The sequence below is a fragment of the Mustela nigripes genome, chromosome 1 (assembly GCF_022355385.1).
Source record: "Mustela nigripes isolate SB6536 chromosome 1, MUSNIG.SB6536, whole genome shotgun sequence".
NCBI lineage: Eukaryota > Metazoa > Chordata > Mammalia > Carnivora > Mustelidae > Mustela > Mustela nigripes.
The window spans coordinates 60930517-60949990 of record NC_081557.1 but is presented as its reverse complement, the minus strand read 5'-3'; the positions used below and the strand labels follow the sequence as shown (position 1 = coordinate 60949990).

Here is a 19474-nt window from a genome sequence, read left to right as displayed (position 1 = left end):
TGCTATGTTCTTTATAGATTTTGGACACTAGCCCTTTATCTGATATGTCATTTGCAAATATCTTCTCCCATTCTGTCGGTTGTCTTTTGGTTTTGTTAACTGTTTCCTTTGCTGTGCAAAAGCTTTTGATCTTGATGAAATCCCAATAGTTCATTTTTGCCCTTGCTTCCCTTCCTTTGGCGATGTTCCTAGGAAGACATTGCTGCAGCTGAGGTTGAAGAGGTTGTTGCCTGTGTTCTCCTCAAGGATTTTGATGGATTCCTTTCTCACGTTGAGGTCCTTCATCCATTTTGAGTCTATTTTCGTGTGTGGTGAAGGAAATGGTCCAATTTCATTTTTCTGCATGTGGCCGTCTAATTTTCCCAACACCATTTATTGAAGAGGCTGTCTTTTTTACATTGGACATTATTTCCTGCTATTGAAGATTAGTTGATCATAGAGGTGAGGGTCTATTTCTGGGCTCTCTGGTCTGTTCCATTGATCTATTTGTCTGTTTTTGTGCCGGTACCATGTTGTCTTGGTGACAGCTTTGGAATAAAGCCTGAAGTCCGGAATTGTGATGCCACCAACTTTGGCTTTCTTTTTCAATATTCCTTTGGCTATTCAAGGTCTTTTCTGGTTCCATATAAATTTTAGAATTATTTGTTCCATTTCTTTGAAAAAAAAAAATGGGTGGGATTTTGATAGGGATTGCATTAAATGTGTAGATTGCTTTAGGTAGCATAGACATTTTTACAATATTTGTTCTTCCAATCCATGAGCATGGAATATTTTTCCATTTGTTTGTGTCTTCCTCAATTTCTTTCATGAGTACTTTGTAGTTTTCTGAGTATAGATTTTGTGCCTCTTTGGTTAGGTTTATCCCTAGGTATCTTATAGTTTTGGATGCAATTGTAAATGGGATTGACTCCTTAATTTCTTTTTCTTCTGTCTTGTTGTTGGTGTAGAGAAATGCAACTGATTTCTGTGCATTGATTTTATATCCTGACACTTTACTGAATTCCTGTACAAGTTCTAGCAGTTTTGGAGTGGAGTCTTCTGGGTTTTCCACACGTAGTATCAGATCATCTGTGACTTGTTTGACTTCTTCTTTGCTGATTTGGATGCCTTTAATTTCTTTTTGTTGTCTGATTGCTGAGGCTAGGACTTCTAGTACTATGTTGAATAGCAGTGGTGATGATGGACATCCCTGCCGTGTTCCTGACCTTAGCAGAAAAGCTTTCAGTTTTTCTCCATTGAGAATGATGTTTGCAGTGGGGTTTTCATAGATGGCTTTGATAATATTGAGGTATGTGCCCTCTATCCCTACACTTTGAAGAGTTTTGATCAGGAAGGGATGCTGTACTTTGTCAAATGCTTTTTCAGCATCTATTGAGAGTATCATATGGTTCTTGTTCTTTATTTTATTAATGTATTGTATCACATTGATTGATTTGCGGATGTTGACCACCTTTGCAGCCCTGGAATAAATCCCACTTGGTCATGGTGAATAATCCTTTTAATGTACTGTTGAATCCTATTGGCTAGTATTTTGGTGAGAATTTTCGCATCTATGTTCATCAAGGATATTGGTCTGTAGTTCTCTTTTTTGAGGGATCCTTGTCTGGTTTTGGGGTCAAGGTGATGCTGGCCTCATAAAATGAGTTTGGAAGTTTTCCTTCCATTTCTATTTTTTGGAACAGTTACAGGAGAATAGGAATTAGTATTTCTTTAAATGTTTGGTAGAATTCCCCCCGTGAAGCCGTCTGGCCCTGGGCTTTTGTTTGTTTGGAGATTTTTGATGACTGTTTCAATCTCCTTACTGGTTATGGGTCTTTTCAGGTTTTCTCTTTCTTCCTGGTTCAGTTGTGGTAGTTTATATGTCTCTAGGAATGCATCCATTTCTTCCAGATTTGTTGGCGTAGAGTTGCTCATAGTATGTTCTTATAATTGTTTGTATTTCTTTGGTGTTAGTTGTGATCTCTCCTCTTTCATTCATGATTTTATTTATTTGGGTCCTTTCTCTTTTCTTTTTGATAAGTCTGGCCCGGGGTTTATCAATCTTATTAATTCTTTCAAAGAACCAGCTCCTAGTTTCGTTGATTTGTTCTGTTGTTTTTTTGGTTTCTATTTCATTGATTTCTGCTCTGATCTTTATGATTTCTCTTCTCCTGCTGGGTTTAGGCTTTCTTTCTTGTTCTTTCTCCAGCTCCTTTAGGTGTAGGGTTAGGTTGTGTATTCAAGACCTTGTTTCTTGAGAAACACTTGTACCACTATATATTTTCCTTTCAGGACTGCCTTTGCTGTGCCCCACAGATTTTGAACCCTTGTGTTTTCATTATCATTTCTTTCCATGAATTTTTTCAATTCTTCTTTAATTTCCTGGGTGACCCATTCATTCTTTAGAAGGATGCTGTTTAGTCTCCATGTATTTGTGTTCTTTCCTGATTTCCTCTTGTGATTGAGTTCTAGCTTCAGAGCATTGTGGTCTGAAAATATACAGGGAATGATCCCAGTCTTTTGATACTGGTTGAGACCTGATTTAGAACCCAGGATGTGATCTATTCTGGAGAATGTTCCATGTGCTCTAGAGAAGAATGTGTATTCTGTTGCTTTGGGATGAAATGTTCTGAATATATCTGTGATGTCCCTCTGGTCCAGTATGTCATTTATGGCCTTTATTTCCTTATTGATCTTTTGCTTGGATGATCTGTCCATTTCAGTGAGGGGAGTTTTAAAGTCCCCTACTATTATTGCATTATTGTTGAAGTGTTTCTTTGATTTTGTTATTTAATTGGTTTATATAGTTGGCTGCTCCCACGTTAGGGGCATAGATATTTAAAATTGTTAGATCATCTTGTTGGACAGACCCTTTGAGTATGATATTGTCCTTCCTCATCTCTTATTATAGTCTTTGGCTTAAAATCTAATTGATCTGATGTAAGGATTGCCTTACAATCCTTAAACCCAGCTTTCTTCTGATGTCCATTAGCATGGTAAATTATTCCCCCCACACACTTTAAATCTGGAGGTTTCTTTGGGTCTAAAATGAGTTTCTTGTAGGCAACGTACTGATTTTTTTTTTTAACCCATTCTGATACCCTTTGTCTTTTGATTGGGGCGGTTAGCCCATTAACATTCAGGATAACTATTGAGAGAGATGAATTTAGTGCCATTGTATTGCCTGTAAGGTGACTGTTACTGTATATTGTCTCTGTTCCTTTCTGATCTACTACTTTTAGGCTCTCTCTTTGCTTAGAGGACCCCTTTCAATATTTCCTGTAGAGCTGGTTTGGTGTTTGCAAATTCTTTCAGTTTTTGTTTGTCCTGGAAGCTTTTAATCTTTCCTCCTATTTTCAATGATAGCCTAGCTGGATATAGTATTCTTGGCTGAATGATTTTCTCGTTTAGTGCTCTGAATATATGCCAGCTCTTTCTGGCCTGCCAGGTCTCTGTGGATAAGTCTGCTGCCAATCTAATATTTTTAACCATTGTATGTAACAGACTTCTTTTCCCAGGCTGCTTTCAGGATTTTCTCTTTGTCACTAAGACTTGTAAATTTTACTCTTAGGTGATGAGGTGTGGACCTATCTTGTTGTATATTGTTGAGGGGGGGTTCTCTTCACCTCCTGGGTTTTGATGCTTGTTCCCTTTGCCATATTAGGGAAATTCTCTACAATAATTCTCTCCAATATACCTTCTGCTCTCTTCTTCTTCTGGAATCCCAATTATTCTAATGTTGTTTTGTCTTATATTGTCACTTATCTCTCTAATTCTCCCCTCAGGGTCCAGTAGCTGTTTGTCTCTCTTTTGTTCAGCTTCTTTATTCTCTGTCATTTGGTCTTCTATATCACTAATTCATTCTTCTGCCTCATTTATCCTAGCAGTAAGAGCCTCCATTTTTTATTGCACCTCATTAATAGCTTTTTAAATTTCAACTTGGTTAGATTTTAGTTCTTTTATTTCTCCAGAAAGGGCTTTTATCTCTCCAGAGAGGGTTTCTCTAATATCTTCCATGCCTTTTTCGAGCCTGGCTAAAACCTTGAGAATCGTCATTATGAACTCTATATCTGACATATTACCAATGTCTGTATTGATTAGGTCCCTAGCCTTCAGTACTGCCTCTTGTTCTTTTTTTTGTGGTGAGTTTTTCTGCCTTGTCATTTTGTCCAGATAAGAGTATATGAAGGAGCAAATAAAATATTGAAAGGGTGGCAAAGACTTCAGAAAAATGTGCTTTAACCAAATCAGAAGACATCCCAAATTGTGGGAGGGAGAAAGGGGATAAAAAGAAGTTCAGAAAAAAAAAATAAATAAAATAAAAGAAGAAAACTAATAAAGACAAAATATAAAAAAGAAAAATTATATATATATTAGATAAACTAGTTAAAAAACGTTAAAAAAGAAAAGGGAAATGTTAAAAAAAATTTAGCAGAAGAAAAAAAATTAAATTAAAAAAAATTAAATTAACTTTAAGACTAAAGAATCGTGGGGAGAAAGCCATGGTGAGTTCCATGCTTTGCTTTCTCCTCCTCTGGAATTCTGCTGCTCTCCTTGGTAGGTGAACTTTGTCTTGGCTGGATTTCTTGTTGATCTTCTGGGGGAGGGGCCTGTTGTAGTGATTCTCAAGTGTCTTTGCCCCAGACAGAATTGCACCACCCTTAATCAGGAGACTTTGTCCCCTGAACGCTTTCTGTAGAGTTCCAGAGGACGGGAATGAAAATGGCGGCCTCCCAGTCTCCAGCCGGAGGAGCCGAGAGCTTGGGTCCCCACTCCTCAGTGCGCCCTCAGAGAAAAAAGCCCAATCACTCCCGTCTCCCTGGCCTCTGCCATGCTCCAAGCTCACCCAGCCTGTGACTGGTTCAAGGTAAACCCGAGCTGAGAGCTCACTCCTTGGCTCTGTCTCTGTAGCCGACTTCCCCAGTTTAATACCTGTGAGCTCTGTGCCACTCAGACACCCCCAATCCTTCTGTGACCCAGTGGGACCTAGGGCCACGCTGGCCCCGTGTGGGCTTCACCCCGGTTTAGCCTCTGGATCTGTGTCCCTCAGTGGAGCAGACTTTTGAAAGTCCTGATTTTGTGCTCCGTTGTTCCGCCGCTTGCCGGGAGGACCCCCCTCCCCCCCGGTCTATTTTCCCGTCGCTTTGGATTAACTTCTCTGCAGGTCCTACCTTTCAGAAAGTGGTCGATTTTCTGTTTCTAGAATTGCTGTTCTTCCTCTCTTCGATCTCCTGTTGAATTTGTAGTTGTTTGCAATGGTTTGATAAGCTATCTAGCTGATCTCCTCCTACGTGATGTATTCTCAGCCTGCTACTTCTCTGCCATTTTCGATACTTGTATATTTTAAAACATACTTTAAAACAACTCATTTCTTGGTCTTCCTCTCTGTTCTCTAAATTGGATTGTATTTTTATTTTCTTCATTGAATTTGAAAATAATGTCTCTTGAGTACATTGGAGGTAAAACTCTGAGGTCTGTTTAGAGCTGCCTCTCCCTCAGTTTTGGTACTGAAACAATTGTGTTAGACTATTTTATAGTAATGCTCTCCTGTTTAAAACATACAGTTGGAATGTACGGCGACGCCTGGGTGGCTCAGTTGGTTAAGCGGCTGCCTTCGGCTCAGGTCATGATCCCAGTGTCCTGGGATCGAGTCCCACATCGGGCTCCTTGCTTGGCAGGAGCCTGCTTCTCTCTCTGTCTCTGCCTGCCACTCTGTCTGCCTGTACGCGCTCTCGCTTGCACTCTCTCTCTTTCTCTCTCTCTGACAAATAAATAAATAAAATCTTTTTTTAAAAAATTGGAACGTACGTTGTTTTAACTGTTCAGAGTAATAGCAAATGAAGTTCCTGGATCATTTCTTACTTGGAAATCTATGCAGCAAAAACTTGTGTTAGTTTCCAGTTTTATTTGTTCGTATTAGCTAGTTGATACCAACTGGTGACTGAGCTAACGCAGTAAAACTGAAGGGAGAGAAGAATGAAAATTTATATAAACAAATTGAGATCCTGTCTACTCTCAGACCATGTATCTGCTCTGTGTTTTTAATAATGCAAACACAGCATTCTAGGGAGAATATTAATAAAGGTAGTTTGACCCTCAGCTTGTTCATGCTTCCATATATATGATTTAAGTTTTTTTTTTTTTAATGGTAGGGATGAATAATCCTAGCATTGTAGTTCTGAAGGTTTATGAGCATTAACAGAATTGAAAGTTCTTCAAGAATTCAAGTTCTTTGAAATAGCTTCTTTTTTTTTTTTTTTAAAGATTTTATTTATTTATTTGACAGAGAGAAATCACAAGTAGTCAGAGAGGCAGGCAGAGAGAGAGAGAAGGAAGCAGGCTCCCTGCTGAGCAGAGAGCCCAATGCGGGACTCGATCCCAGGACCCTGAGATCATGACCTGAGCCGAAGGCAGTGGCTTAACCCACTGAGCCACCCAGGCGCCCTTGAAATAGCTTCTTTTGAGATAAATAGGATATTTGAGGATGAATTGCTCTCAGAGGAAGTTTGATTTACTTGATGTTACTGATCATTTATGTGACCCTAATCAGTATCCTCTTAACTTCTCAGTGGTCTCAATTGTTCTCCTAAGAGATTTTTTAATAACTTCTCCAGACTATCAGTTGTTGCTCCACTGGTAGGTTTTCCACTTGTTAGCATGCACATCTGAAATTAGAAGTAAATTAAAGCTAGAGATTAAACCTTTTGTTGTTGTTGTTGTTTAATTGCAGACTTAATTCAGTGCACAAATGAGATGAATGTGAACATCCCACAGTTGGCAGACAGTTTATTTGAAAGAACTACTAACAGTAGTTGGGTGGTGGTCTTCAAATCTCTCATTACAACTCATCATTTGATGGTGTATGGAAATGAGGTAAGCCATATTTTTAATTAACCATACTGCTGTGATGACAATTCAGCTTGATTCTCCCACTGAAATTTTAGGAACGACTTCAGCAACCAATAATATACAGGTTAAAAGGGCAAAGTGACTAGGCAGAAATGTAATTGTAGATTGTACAATTTGAGGAGATGGTCTGTAAGTTGGGAAGCGAAAGTGGGTCAAAGCACAGAGGACTTATAATAATGGGATCAAGAAACAGAGATTAATCTCTAAAGGTAGGTTCTTTAAGCAGCACTGGTCTTTGTAGACCTTATGTGTAGATCTTACGTCTTTTTGCTTTATTGTGGCTCAGATGTCTGTCTCATTTCATACAGTCTCTGGAACCACTTCACTTAGTTGAAAGCTATTATATTGAGGACTAAGATGGCATTTGCTGAGAGGGACTGTTTAAGGGTGCCTTAAGCAGAGGTGTGTCTTAAGTCTTCTTTGAAGTCTTCATTCCCCAAAAAGTTAACAAAAAGATGTGTAAGCTTTTGCATTTTAACGTTGGAGAGAAATGTCTTGTTTTCCGTGATAGCCTAGCAACAGATTTTTTAGTTCTTCTCTTAAATGGTTTCCTCAGCCCAGTATACTTACTTGTAAAGTTGAGTTAAAGCAAACATTTAAAATTATGTTAAAAGAATATTTTAATGCGTGTAGATAAATCTACATTTAGTATGCACTTTAGAAAAATGCAGCCCACTCGTTGCTGAGAGATGGCTTCTGGAGAAATGGGGAGGGACTTTAGTTATTGGTATTAGACTTCTAAGCATAATGACTTTCCAACATCCATCACTTTACTCATTTTGGGCTTTTCAGTGATAAAGCTCTGCTGCAGCTTTGGCAGATATCAGAAAGCATCACTGAAGTTCAGAATTAAAGCAAGAATTTACCTATTTCATTGCAGCAGATCTTACTGTATGTACATTTTGGTGTTCCCTTCTGGCCCTTGTCCAGGAGTTATTTTTTTATAGCTACAATCAAAATTTAGATAAAATATTACATTTAGCTTTTTTATATAACATGAAACCATAAGCTTTTCCATATTCTGTTTTTTTTATATATTTATCATTTTTAGTGACAACCTAATGGGTCACATATTCTATAATTTTCTTAACTTTCCTTTTCCTAGAAATTTTGCTTTCTGGTTATTATTATTTTTTAAGATTATATTTATTTATCTGACAGACAGAGATCACCAGGAGAGGGAGAGAGGCAGACAGAGAGGGAGGAAGGGAAGCAGGCTCCCTGCCGAGCAGAGAGCCCAATGTGGGGCTCGATCCCAGGACCCTGGGATCATGACCTGAGCCGAAGGCAGAGGCTTTAACCCACCAAGCCACCCAGGCGCCCCCAAAAGTTATTTCCAGACGTGTTAGCTGAAATATGATTGCTTAGTCAATAGACTCGATCATTTTTAGAACATATGCTACTCGGTTGCTTTCTATTTTATTATAACCAGTGTACAAAGTCAATCAAAATATTTGGATATACTAGCTTTAATATAACTTGAAGCATTTTGATCTTAACTAGGGTAATAGTTTCTGTTTTTGTTGATACTTTGCTTAAGATTATGATCATTCTGAAGAATTTGAGGCTTATTATATTTTTCACCTTTTTAAAAAATACTTATAGTTTATTCTTTAAAAAGTAAAAGCCACAAATACAACCAATTAGAATGCCAAATTAAGAGGAAAACTATTAATAATGGCTTTTAGAGACTGTAAAAAAGGTGAGAATATGGGGTGCCTGGGTGGCTCAGTGGGTTAAAGCCTCTGCCTTCAGCTCAGGTCATGATCCCAGGGTCCTGGGATTGAGCCCCACATCGGGCTCTCTGCTCAGCAGGGAGCCTGCTTCCTCCTCTCTCTCTGCCTGCCTCTCAGCCTACTTGTAATCTCTGCCTGTCAAATAAATTAAAAAAAAAAATCTTAAAAAAAAAAAAGTGAGAATATTAGAAGTAAAACCTTGACAAAGGCAAAGAAACAAAATTGACTGTCATTCCTTACATTTGACTGACAGGAGAAGAGAGATGATAGCGTTTCTGTGTGGTTTTTAGATAAACCCATGTTTAATTTCCCTTAAGCTAAGACAATGTTCTTCTCATTGACAGGTTTATTAGTCTTTGAGAAAGTATGCATATGATTTTACTGTGCTGTTGGTGTTGAGAATACTATCGGGAAAGGAGGAAACTGATCCCCTGTTCTGCCCCTGCCAGGGGACATTTGTCAAAACTGATGGGGATGGTCTTGGCACCCCTAGACAGAGGCCAAGGATGCTTCTAAATAATGCACAGGGCAAACTTCCCACAATAAAGAATTATCACTGCTGAGAGGTGATATTGTCTTAGTATTTTAGATTAATTTTAAAGTTAATATTTTCTTAGTATTTTGTTCAAGATTTCATTTTTTTTACTTCCGATGGGGAATCCTGGCAGAGGGAGAAGCAGACTCTCCGCTGAGCAGGGAGACCCGTTCAGGACTGGATCCCAGACCCCTGGGATCATGATTTGAGCTGTAGGCAGACACTTAATCAACTGAGCCATCTGGGGACCTTTTGTCTTGGGATATTTTAACACTTTCTTGCAACCAGTCATTTTTGTCTTGGGATATTTTAACACTTTCTTGCAACCAGTCATTTTAGGGTAAATGATGAAATGTGAGCCTTCAATTTACAAATTGTTTTTCAAAATCTTGGCTTGTTAGTTTGAGGTGAAGGCAGATAAACAAGATTAGGGGAGTGATGGTGTGTACCCTAATTGATTTAACCCTCTGCACACATTGAAAAAAAAAAAAAAAAGGAAATCCTAAGGAGAAGTGAAATTGAAAGGAATTAGCTATGTTAGAGGGTGTATAAAAAGGGAAGTTAAGGTTGTGTTCTGTGGTAAGTACTTTGGAGAGAATTTGGCAGAATTTTGAGATGACCTTTACACACATGCAGATTCAGCCATTCTACCCTAAGTTTATATCATGCTAAACTCCTATATGTTTGCACAGGGAGACCAATACAAAGATGCCTATGAAACATTGTTAATAATAGTGAAATTGGAAAGAACTTAAACATCCATGAAGAAATGAATACATAATGATATAGTAGATCACTTAAGTACTAGAACATCACTTTAAATGAGTGAACTAGATCTACATATATTAAATGGATAATTCTTGAGGAAAAGTTATTAAAAATTTTAAGCACATTGGAAAAGAATAAGTACGGTATGATTTTTCTGTAATTTTAAAATAGAAAAGAAAATCTGTACCTTGTATGGTTTAAATAGAAAAATTATAAAAATATGTGTTAGAGTGATAGATAGATAACCTACTTCAGAAAAGTGATTGATTTTGAAGAGGAAAGGAAATGAGATAGAAGGAGTGCTTCAATAGACCCTTTAATGTTTTGTTTCTGTAAGACGATCTAAAGTAAATATGGCCTCGGTTTAATCTGGACAGTGGGTGAGGGGATATCTGTAATACTATTCTCTTGTATTATTGTAAGTATTTCATTCTTAAAAATGTCATAAAAGTATGGAACATCAGGTAGCTGTTTAAAGATGCCACTTAAGTGTGATTAGCTATAGCTCTAATAATGCTGTAGTAAAGCCAGAATTGCTGATTCCAGGGTAAAAGTGCCTATTTCCTTTTATTTTGATGCTTATGCCAAAGCCATGAGCATTAGGCTTTAATAAATTCCTTTGTGCTAGTGACATATATGGATTATGTATTTAGGTTTGGTAACTTGTTAGTAGGACTGAGAATGAGAAATTTAAGTTAGATAAGCTTAACAATGTGTTAAACACATTCCCTTCCTCATTGTTGAATTAGAGGTTGTTAGATGACATTACCTTAATTTGATATAATCATTTGTTTGTTTTCCAGCGCTTTATTCAGTATTTGGCTTCAAGAAACACGCTGTTTAACTTAAGCAATTTTTTGGATAAAAGTGGATTGCAAGGTAAAGACAACTTTTTCATTATAGAAAATCAACCCTGTATGATGACTACTGCAGAGTTGAACTCTGTCTTTTAGCTGTGGAGGAATCACATATTTTAGTGAAAGGTATAAGGAGGAAAAGACTGCCTTTTAATGTGATGATTACATTGACTTTAGTACTTGACACCTAGAACTGTAAGAAATAGAACTGGATAGTGGTTTCAGAGCATGGATTCTGGAATTTAACTGCCTGGGTTTTAGTTCCATCTTTACTACTAACCAACAGTGTGAATTTGAGCAACTTCACCTCTCTGGGTCTGTAGAGTCAGGAATAAAGATCGCACTTTACTCTCTAGGGTTGTAAAGAGGCTTAATCTAGTTAATAAATGTAAAGTGCTTACAACAATGCCTGGCACACAGGAAACACTATGTAAGTATGAGATTTCATTGTTATTGTTGTTATTTTATGCTTTATTTTAAAAATGTAGCTGGGAATATTACATATTTTAGTAGCAAAGGTAAGTATGGTATGTTATTCGGATGAGTTACTCACTGATGATCACATCTGTTATTTATTCTACTTTTAATTTAGTAACTTGAGATTGCTATGTGCTCCATGCATGTTCTGTGTTACTGGTATCTGTTGTACTTAGCTCGAGAACTAGGCTGTTAACATTGTACACGGTCAAGTCTAGGAATGACATTATAAGGGACATACCATACGACTTGGGAATATTCAACAGTAGGGCTCAATCTGGGAAATGTCTTTGGAGAAGGGGAGATTTTTGGGGGGGCTTTGAAAGATAGACAAGGATGTGGGTTGGTTTAAGCAAAAGTACATAGATATACACAGATATGAAGGAGTATGGGATATTTAAGATTTGTAGAGCAAATGAATATGAATAGAATTTACAAGTGACGTATTGCAGGACATGTAGTAGCAGATGGCCTCCTTCAAGAAGCTGTTTGGGGCCAAAGTCAGACATGGAAGACTTTTATAGAGTTGGGGTTTTATAATGCAGTGAGAAACCATCAGAGTTTTTTGATTTGAGGAAGAAGGGGAGAGGGAGTGTGTGTTATAAAGAAATTGCCATAGGTCAGTACAGGTTGGATTAGAGTGATAAAGTCTTAAAGACATTGAGACTGTTCTGGTCCTTGTTCTGGTCACTAGTAGAAAGGTAGTAAGGACCAGAATAATGTGTCTTGTGGAGGTAACATCAATGGAATTTAGTGACTAGCAGTGTTTGGGCTAGGGACTGCCCAGTTCAATACTTGTTCACTTTGGGCAGATGGGAGTATTAATTAGAATGAATCAAATACCCTATCTTCCAGAGATTTTGGAAGGCCAGTAATCTCTACATAGGACTGAGTGTTACAAGACTGATTTTTCTTTAAGAGGAGTAGTACTCTCAGTAGTTAAGAATAAATTAGCAGTAGAATACCTTTTTCAAGTAAAACCTTAAATAGACACCAGAAATATGTAGCAGATAAAACTGGAGTTGGTCTCTTCTCAGGGATATGGAAGAAACTCTACTTGCTCGTATTTTTTATTCTGTTCCCCTTCATTCACTTCATTAGAAGTTAAGAATCTCTGGAAACCACTACTTTGCAAACCACTACTCAAAAGCAGAGTATATGCATTTGTCCAAATGGGGAATTTTTGGTGCCTTATTAGCTACTGATTTTCTACTTTCTTAAGATGGAAATTAAGCACTTCTAGTAATAAGGTTTTAGGACTTTTGTTCCTTTTATGTAGAGATCATTTTTTAGGCCTTTTATTTAAAGCTCCTGTTCTGTAGAGAAAGCCCAGAAAGTAAATAAAAGCATGTGATTCAGTGGTTTTGACCAATAATTTTTATTTCATATGTATTTTGTTGGGTGAAGTCTGTTATGTTATGTATGTGTGTGTGTGTGTGTATACATAGTATATATATTATGTATATATATGTGGGGGGTGTGTTTGTGTGTATGTATATATATACACATGCACACACTGGATGTTATACTGGGTGTGTATAAGTATAAATAAGCCTCTAGTGAGTTAAACACTGTACATCAAAGAGGTAGAAACTAAACACGGAATAAGAGTATTATGGGAACACAGTGTTCAGGGAAAGTGTCAGAAACTAAAAGAGGTAGGGAATATATGTAACGCCTTATACAATACAGTAGTAGTTACAAGAATATATGAGGGCAGTCATTTCTTTTTTCCATTTTATTCATTGGTTTTTCTCCAGCAGCACTGAGTAGGCATTCAATAAATATTTGCTGAATAAATGAATTGGTAATGATGTTAAATCCAGTCACAGAAATGATACCTTTTGCTATTGTCTTTTCAAGTTGTAGAGATCATCAAATAAAGTGAAATTTATTAGATGAAGATGAGCTAAAATAAGATGGACCTGCTTTTTAATGAGTAGCAAAAGTTGTAGACTCCTTGAGCAAAGCAATAATTAAAATAAAAGTTGCTTTTTAAATAACATTGATTTGATCTTATGTTGCTGAAGTTTTCAAATCTCATGATTATGATAAAATCTTAGTGAAAGTTTTATCAAAAATATCCCTCTAGTTTCTTAAGCTTTAAACTTGCGTATTGCTGTTTCTTTCATTGTACTATGCAGTAATTTTATGCACTTCTTACAGATTGGCATATGTAAGTTTGGTTGTTACAAATAATACACAACTGAAGATTTCATAAGTATGAAAATTATAAAATTGCTAAATGATTTGAGGACAGGGGCTTATGGTCCCATAGGATGTTAAATTTGAATTATGAGGTTATCAAAGAGTATTTAAGAGAACACAGTTTTCCAGTTGTGGTAGGAATGTTGGTTAGAGGTAAAATAGAAATATTTATTAGTGAAATTGTAAGTGGAGGTAAAATAGAAATATTTATTAGTGAAATTGTAAGTGGAGGGAGGTTTTTCAAAGCCACATAGGACTTTCCTGACTTAAAACATGTGAGGTCTTAGAGATTTTAATGTGATACTATTATTAGTCACAATATACATCGTTAGATTGAGTTGGGATATCAAGATATTGTCATTGGATGAAATGAGTTGGTTTTCTAAGCAAATTGGGATTTCAGTAATTTGTTAAAACATTTTTTGTTTCTTACAGGGTATGACATGTCTACATTTATTAGGCGGTATAGTAGATATCTCAATGAAAAAGCAGTTTCATACAGACAAGTTGCATTTGATTTCACAAAAGTGAAAAGGGGGTGAGTTAAGCTTTCTTTCTTTTTTTTTTTTTTTAATATCTGGTGTATTTGGCTATTTTAAAATGTAAACCATAGAAATTATTAAGTTACAAATTGTGAAATGTTAGACCAGTTTTGAATGATGAATTTATATTTCTTTGAAGTACATCATAAGCTTTTTGTGCTACGATAACCGCTTTATTGAGATACGATTCACACAATCTAGAATTCACTCTTTTAAAGTATATAATTAAGTGGGTTTTAGTATATTACAAAGTTGTGCCACGTTACTGTCTAATCTCGGAACATTTCGTCATTTCTGGAAGAAGCCTCACACCCATTAGGAATCACTTCCCGTTTCCATCTTCCTTCAGACCCTGGCAGCTACAAATCTACTTTGTGTTTATGGATTTGCCTATTCTGGATATTTTATGTAAATGAAATCATATGTTACGTGGCCTTTTGAGTCTGGCTTTTCTCACCTAGCAAAATGTATTCAAGTTGTAGCATCCTTGTTGCAGTGTGGATTGCTACCTGATACAACCTGGTATATAGATTTTTCTTGGGGTATATGATAGATGAGCTTAGGAAAAAGCCACTAAAGGGGCACCTGGGTGGCTCAGTGGGTTAAAGCCTCTGCCTCTGACTCAGGTCATGGTCCCAGGATCTTGGGATCAAGCCCCACATCAGTCTCTCTGCTCAGTGGGAAGCCTGCTTTTCCCTCCCTCTGCCTGCCTCTCTGCCTACTTGTGATCTCTGTCTGTCAAATAAATTAATAAAATCTTAAAAAAAAAAAAAAAAGTAAAAGCCAATAAAGACATTCTTTTCTTTTTTTTTTTTTTAGATTTTATTTATTTATTTGACAGAGAGAAATCACAAGTAGATGGAGAGGCAGGCAGAGAGAGAGAGGGAAGCAGGCTCCCTGCTGAGCAGAGAGCCCGATGCGGGACTCGATCCCAGGACCTTGAGATCATGACCTGTGCTGCAGGCAGCGGCTTAACCCACTGAGCCACCCAGGCGCCCCCAATAAAGACATTCTTAAGGGGCATTGGTGACCCTTATAGCTCTAAAGGACTGCCCTAAGGGGAATCTGGCGTCTGCAGAAATATTTTTATAAATGCCTTTCTGAATTTCCCTACTGCTCAAATCTCTAAGCAATTAATGTTTTCTTTAAATTGTTCTCTTGAAATGTTAAATTATTAGACTTCAATGGAAAATTTAATACAAATGTAGAAATAACTACTTGGTTATTTAACCATTAGTTTTTAAAGATTTTATTTATTTATTTGAGAGAGTGTGCTTGTGAGTGCAGGAACAGGGGGAGGAGCAGAGGGATAGGGAGATTAATCTCCAGCAGAATGCAGATCTGGTGAATGCAGATCCTGAAGTGGGGCTCAGTCCCACAACTGGGAGACCATGACCTGAGCCAAAGCAAGAGTCTGATGCCCGACTGAGCAACCCAGGCGCCTCAGCATTTTTATCTTTAAATTTTTTAAATTTTTATTTTTAAAAGATTTTATTTATTTGAGAGAGTTTGCCTGCACGTGCAGGGTGGGGTCGGGGGCGAGGAGGGGTGGGAGGGAGGCAGAGGGAGAGAATACCAAGCAGATTCTGGGCTGAGCATGGAGCCTGACTCAGCTTGATCCCATGAGTGAGAGATCATGACCTGAGCTCAAACCAAGAGTCAGACCCTTAACGAACTGAGCCACCCTGGCGACTCTAGGCATATCTTATTTATTTATTTAATCTGTTTTATTTATTTACTTATTTATTTATTTGTCAGAGAGATCGAGAGAGTACAGGGAGGCAGAGTGACAGGCAGAGGGAGAAGCAGGCTCCCTGAGGAGCAAGGAGCCTGATATGGGATTCGATCCCAGGATGCTGGGATCATGACCTGAGCCGAAGGCAGATGCTTAACTGACTGAGCCACACAGGCATCCCACTAGGCATCTTTAAATCCTAAATGTTCTGTGTACCTATTAGGAGGTGATTAGTTTGGAATTTACCAAAACTAAATTCCACAGATTTTGTTTCCTATCTTCAAGTACTTTGTTGTTTGTGAGATGATAATAGAGGAGCTCGTCTTAAAAATCTGGTTCTTAATTCCAGTATTCTGTCCCATGAACCATTTTCCATTTTGACTTCTGTAATATTTCACTATAAAGTATGTTCAGTAAAACTAATCTTCAGGAATTTGTAGATTTCATATTAATAGATTTTTAAAAGTGTTTTATTTATTTATTTGACAGAGGGACACACAGCGAGAGAGGGAACACAAGCAGGGAGAGTAGGAGAGGGAGAAGCAGGCTTCCCACCGAGCAGGGAGCCCGATGTAAGGCTTGATCCCAGAACTCTGGGCCAAAGCAGATGCTTCTCGACTGAGCCACTCAGTCACCCCCATGTTAATAGATTTTTTAAAGTAGTAACTTTTTTCCTAATCTGAAGGGCTAGTTTTGAGATTGAGGAGAGTTGCTGCACTCTGTATTTCATAGAGCAAGAACAGCCTTGATTAATCACAATATATTTAGTATTGACATAAAGGAAACTACTCTTAAAGGGAAAGGAAAGTGAATCAAGGAGCCATAATTGAGTGAACCAAGAAGCACAAAATTGACAAATACACATACATATATATTCATCAGATCATGTATATAAGGAAGAAAAAATAATGGGATATTAGGGTATAAGTTGAGAAAGTGACAGTGCTTGAAATGTATCATATTATGGCTGAACCTCAGTGAGTTGTTTTATTTTTGGAGAGGATTTGTGTGGTAAATAGTAAAGTTTTACTTACTGGGGTAATAATTTTGTATGTTTGGTATATGTAAGCCAGTATACACATCTAACATTTTAATAGAAAACAACAAATTGGCCTTTATAAAAGTTATACCAAATTATTGACTTAAATACAGTTACAGACACCTCTATACTCTTCCATCCTCATGAAAAGGTATCTTACTGGGTGTTCATTTTACACTGAGTACTGAGTGATTGAATAATTCAATAAATGGTGATGCTGAGCCTCTTTGTCTCTTAAAATGCAGTCCATACCTTGTTCATTGCCTTTCAGTATCTTTTGCCCCCTTCTTATTCGGTATTTTATTCTTTCCTGTTGTGTTTAATGTTAAGAGGTCACAGGCTATTTATTATTATGTTTTTAAAGATTTTATTTATTCATTTTTAGAGAGAGTGTGCACGCACAAGCAGTGGGAGTGTCACCAACCATGCATCCCTCCCTTCCAGGCTGTTCAGTCAGATTAATCTGGGTTTGAATTCTAACTTCACTCCAGTTAGATGAGGAATTTTAGTAACATACTTCAGCCAGCTTGCTCACTTTTAAAAAATAATTTTATTTTGAAATAATTTCACTTCCAGAAATGCTGCAAGAATAATATAGGTAATATAGGTAACTCCGAGAAGCAGGAAGCCAGATGTGAGGCTTGATCCCAGGACTCTGGGATCATGACCTGAGCTGAAGGCAGACGCTTAGTGACTGAGCTACCCAGGTGCCCCCAAGGATCTTTTTATTACATATCCATCATGCTACTTTTTTTCCATATGGCACATACACTGATAGTATTTGTACAGGACAATGGACTAAATTAAGAACACTTCTTGAGACTGAAGGGTTAAGGATTGATATCTTGGTGCATAGCTATTTGTACTGTTTGCTCTGGCACAGTGGAGAAGCCTTGATTTAAGTTCTGAATTATTTCATCTGTAAGATGTAAAACAGTGATATTACTAGTCTGTTAGGATCGTAGTAAGAATTAAATACTGTGTGTAATGCTTAGCACGTGGCAAACATTCCAACAAATAAGCTTTTGGTTTATTGGGAAAATAAATTGTTAAGAGTTACAAGTTATATTCTCTCTTTTTTAAACATTATGAAAAGTTTTAAAATCTTCTGAGTAGTCTTTTATTTTTATGGCTTTTTTCTTTTTAAGGATACTCAAAATGAGCTTTTCTACCCCCAAAATGATCAATTGCCTATTCATGTTTTCATTGTATATATTTATGGATATAGTATTTTATGTTAAAGTCTTCGATTCATTTGTAACATATCTTGGTATAAAAAACGTGAGGTGGAGATCAGCTATATTTTCTAATAGAAGTATAGGATATTAAAAAATTAAGATGAATTAACCAGTAATGGTTAAATGACTTTTTGCTTATAAGTACTGCCTTCTTTAAATAAAGCCTCTTTTTTTGTTATTTTGGTAAATACTTAGTCATTCTTCAATAATTCACTCAAACATCATTTCTTTGAGGAAATCTTATTTCTGTTGTTAGATTTTATGTTAACATGTCGCCTCCTTGAGGGCAATATAACCTTAGTCATAATATATCTTGAGGACTTACCACAGTGTGTAAACATAGTAGGTGTTTAGCCATTTTTGGAAAGATGACTAGAGCAATTTGTAAATAGTATATTAAATAGTTTTTTTTTTAAGATTTTTTATTTTATTTATTTGACAGAGATTGCAAGTAAGCGGAGAGGCAGGCAGAGAGAGAGGGGAAGCAGGCTCCCTGCTGAGCAGAGAGCCTGATGTGGGGCTTTGTCCCAGGACCCTGAGATCATGACCTGAGCCAAAGGTAGAGGCTTCACCCGCTGAGCCACCCAGGCGCCCAATATTAAATAGTTCAATGAAAAATGGATCCAGTTGCCTGTAGATTGATCTTTTCAGTTGGTTATTAAATATCAGTCCCTGTGTTTTCTTTTTAACATTCCACTTTTTGATAGTACTAACTTAAAATTGAATTACCTTGAATTCTGAATTGGTTTGATTCAAAGTATCAAGACACTACTATATAATGAGCAAAAGACAGAGTAACCCAGGTATTTTCTGTAAATAAGGACATGGGACCAGCCTTTAATCCATTGCTTTTTTATTTGAGAAACAAGTATCTGAATTTAATTATAATGTATTTAAGAAGTCCTAAAACTGGATGTTCTGTATGGAGTATGAATTGTTCTGTATTTGATCTGAATCATATTAAAGCACTTGGGTTTGTGAATTATTTGAGTCTTTTAAAGTCTAATAAAAGCGTTTGGTAGTTGTGAGGATTTTTCTTAATTGAGAAATTTGAAGTTCTTTGGAAAGACATGATATGGGAGCTAGTGAGAGAAGGGGAATCAAAATTGTCCCTAGGGTTTCTGGTGTAAGTCCCTGGGGAGATGGGCACCTTTTACTGGGAAGATTTGGAGTAGAGTAGAATTGGGCATAGTGGTACAACATTAAGGGTTTTGTTTTGGAAATACTAGTTTTGACATGCCTGTTATTTATACAAGATGAGATATGAAGTGGGCAATTAGACTTACTAACTTGGAACTTGGGAGTTCTGGTCTAGGAGTATAAGTCTGTCATTGGCATCTTGGCGATTTCTGTGTTGGGAATGACAGATTACTTGGGGGTTTAAGCATAGAGTAGAGGATGGGGCCAAGAACACTTTAAGGTACAAAAACATGTATTTTAGAGGATGAGTA

The 19474-nt window shown here is 37.0% G+C and overlaps 1 protein-coding gene across 15 annotated transcripts in view; it reads left to right on the top strand.

Annotated features, from left to right (window-relative positions):
- Window positions 1-19474, top strand: part of PICALM (phosphatidylinositol binding clathrin assembly protein) — a 111465-nt gene that overhangs the window by 35802 nt on the left and 56189 nt on the right. For all 15 annotated transcript variants that reach the window (XM_059412283.1, XM_059412279.1, XM_059412238.1 and 12 more), the window contains exons 2-4: window positions 6710-6852; window positions 10731-10806; window positions 13905-14007. In XM_059412283.1, coding sequence (XP_059268266.1) covers window positions 6710-6852; window positions 10731-10806; window positions 13905-14007 — 322 coding nt within the window. The remainder of the gene's footprint in view (window positions 1-6709; window positions 6853-10730; window positions 10807-13904; window positions 14008-19474) is intronic.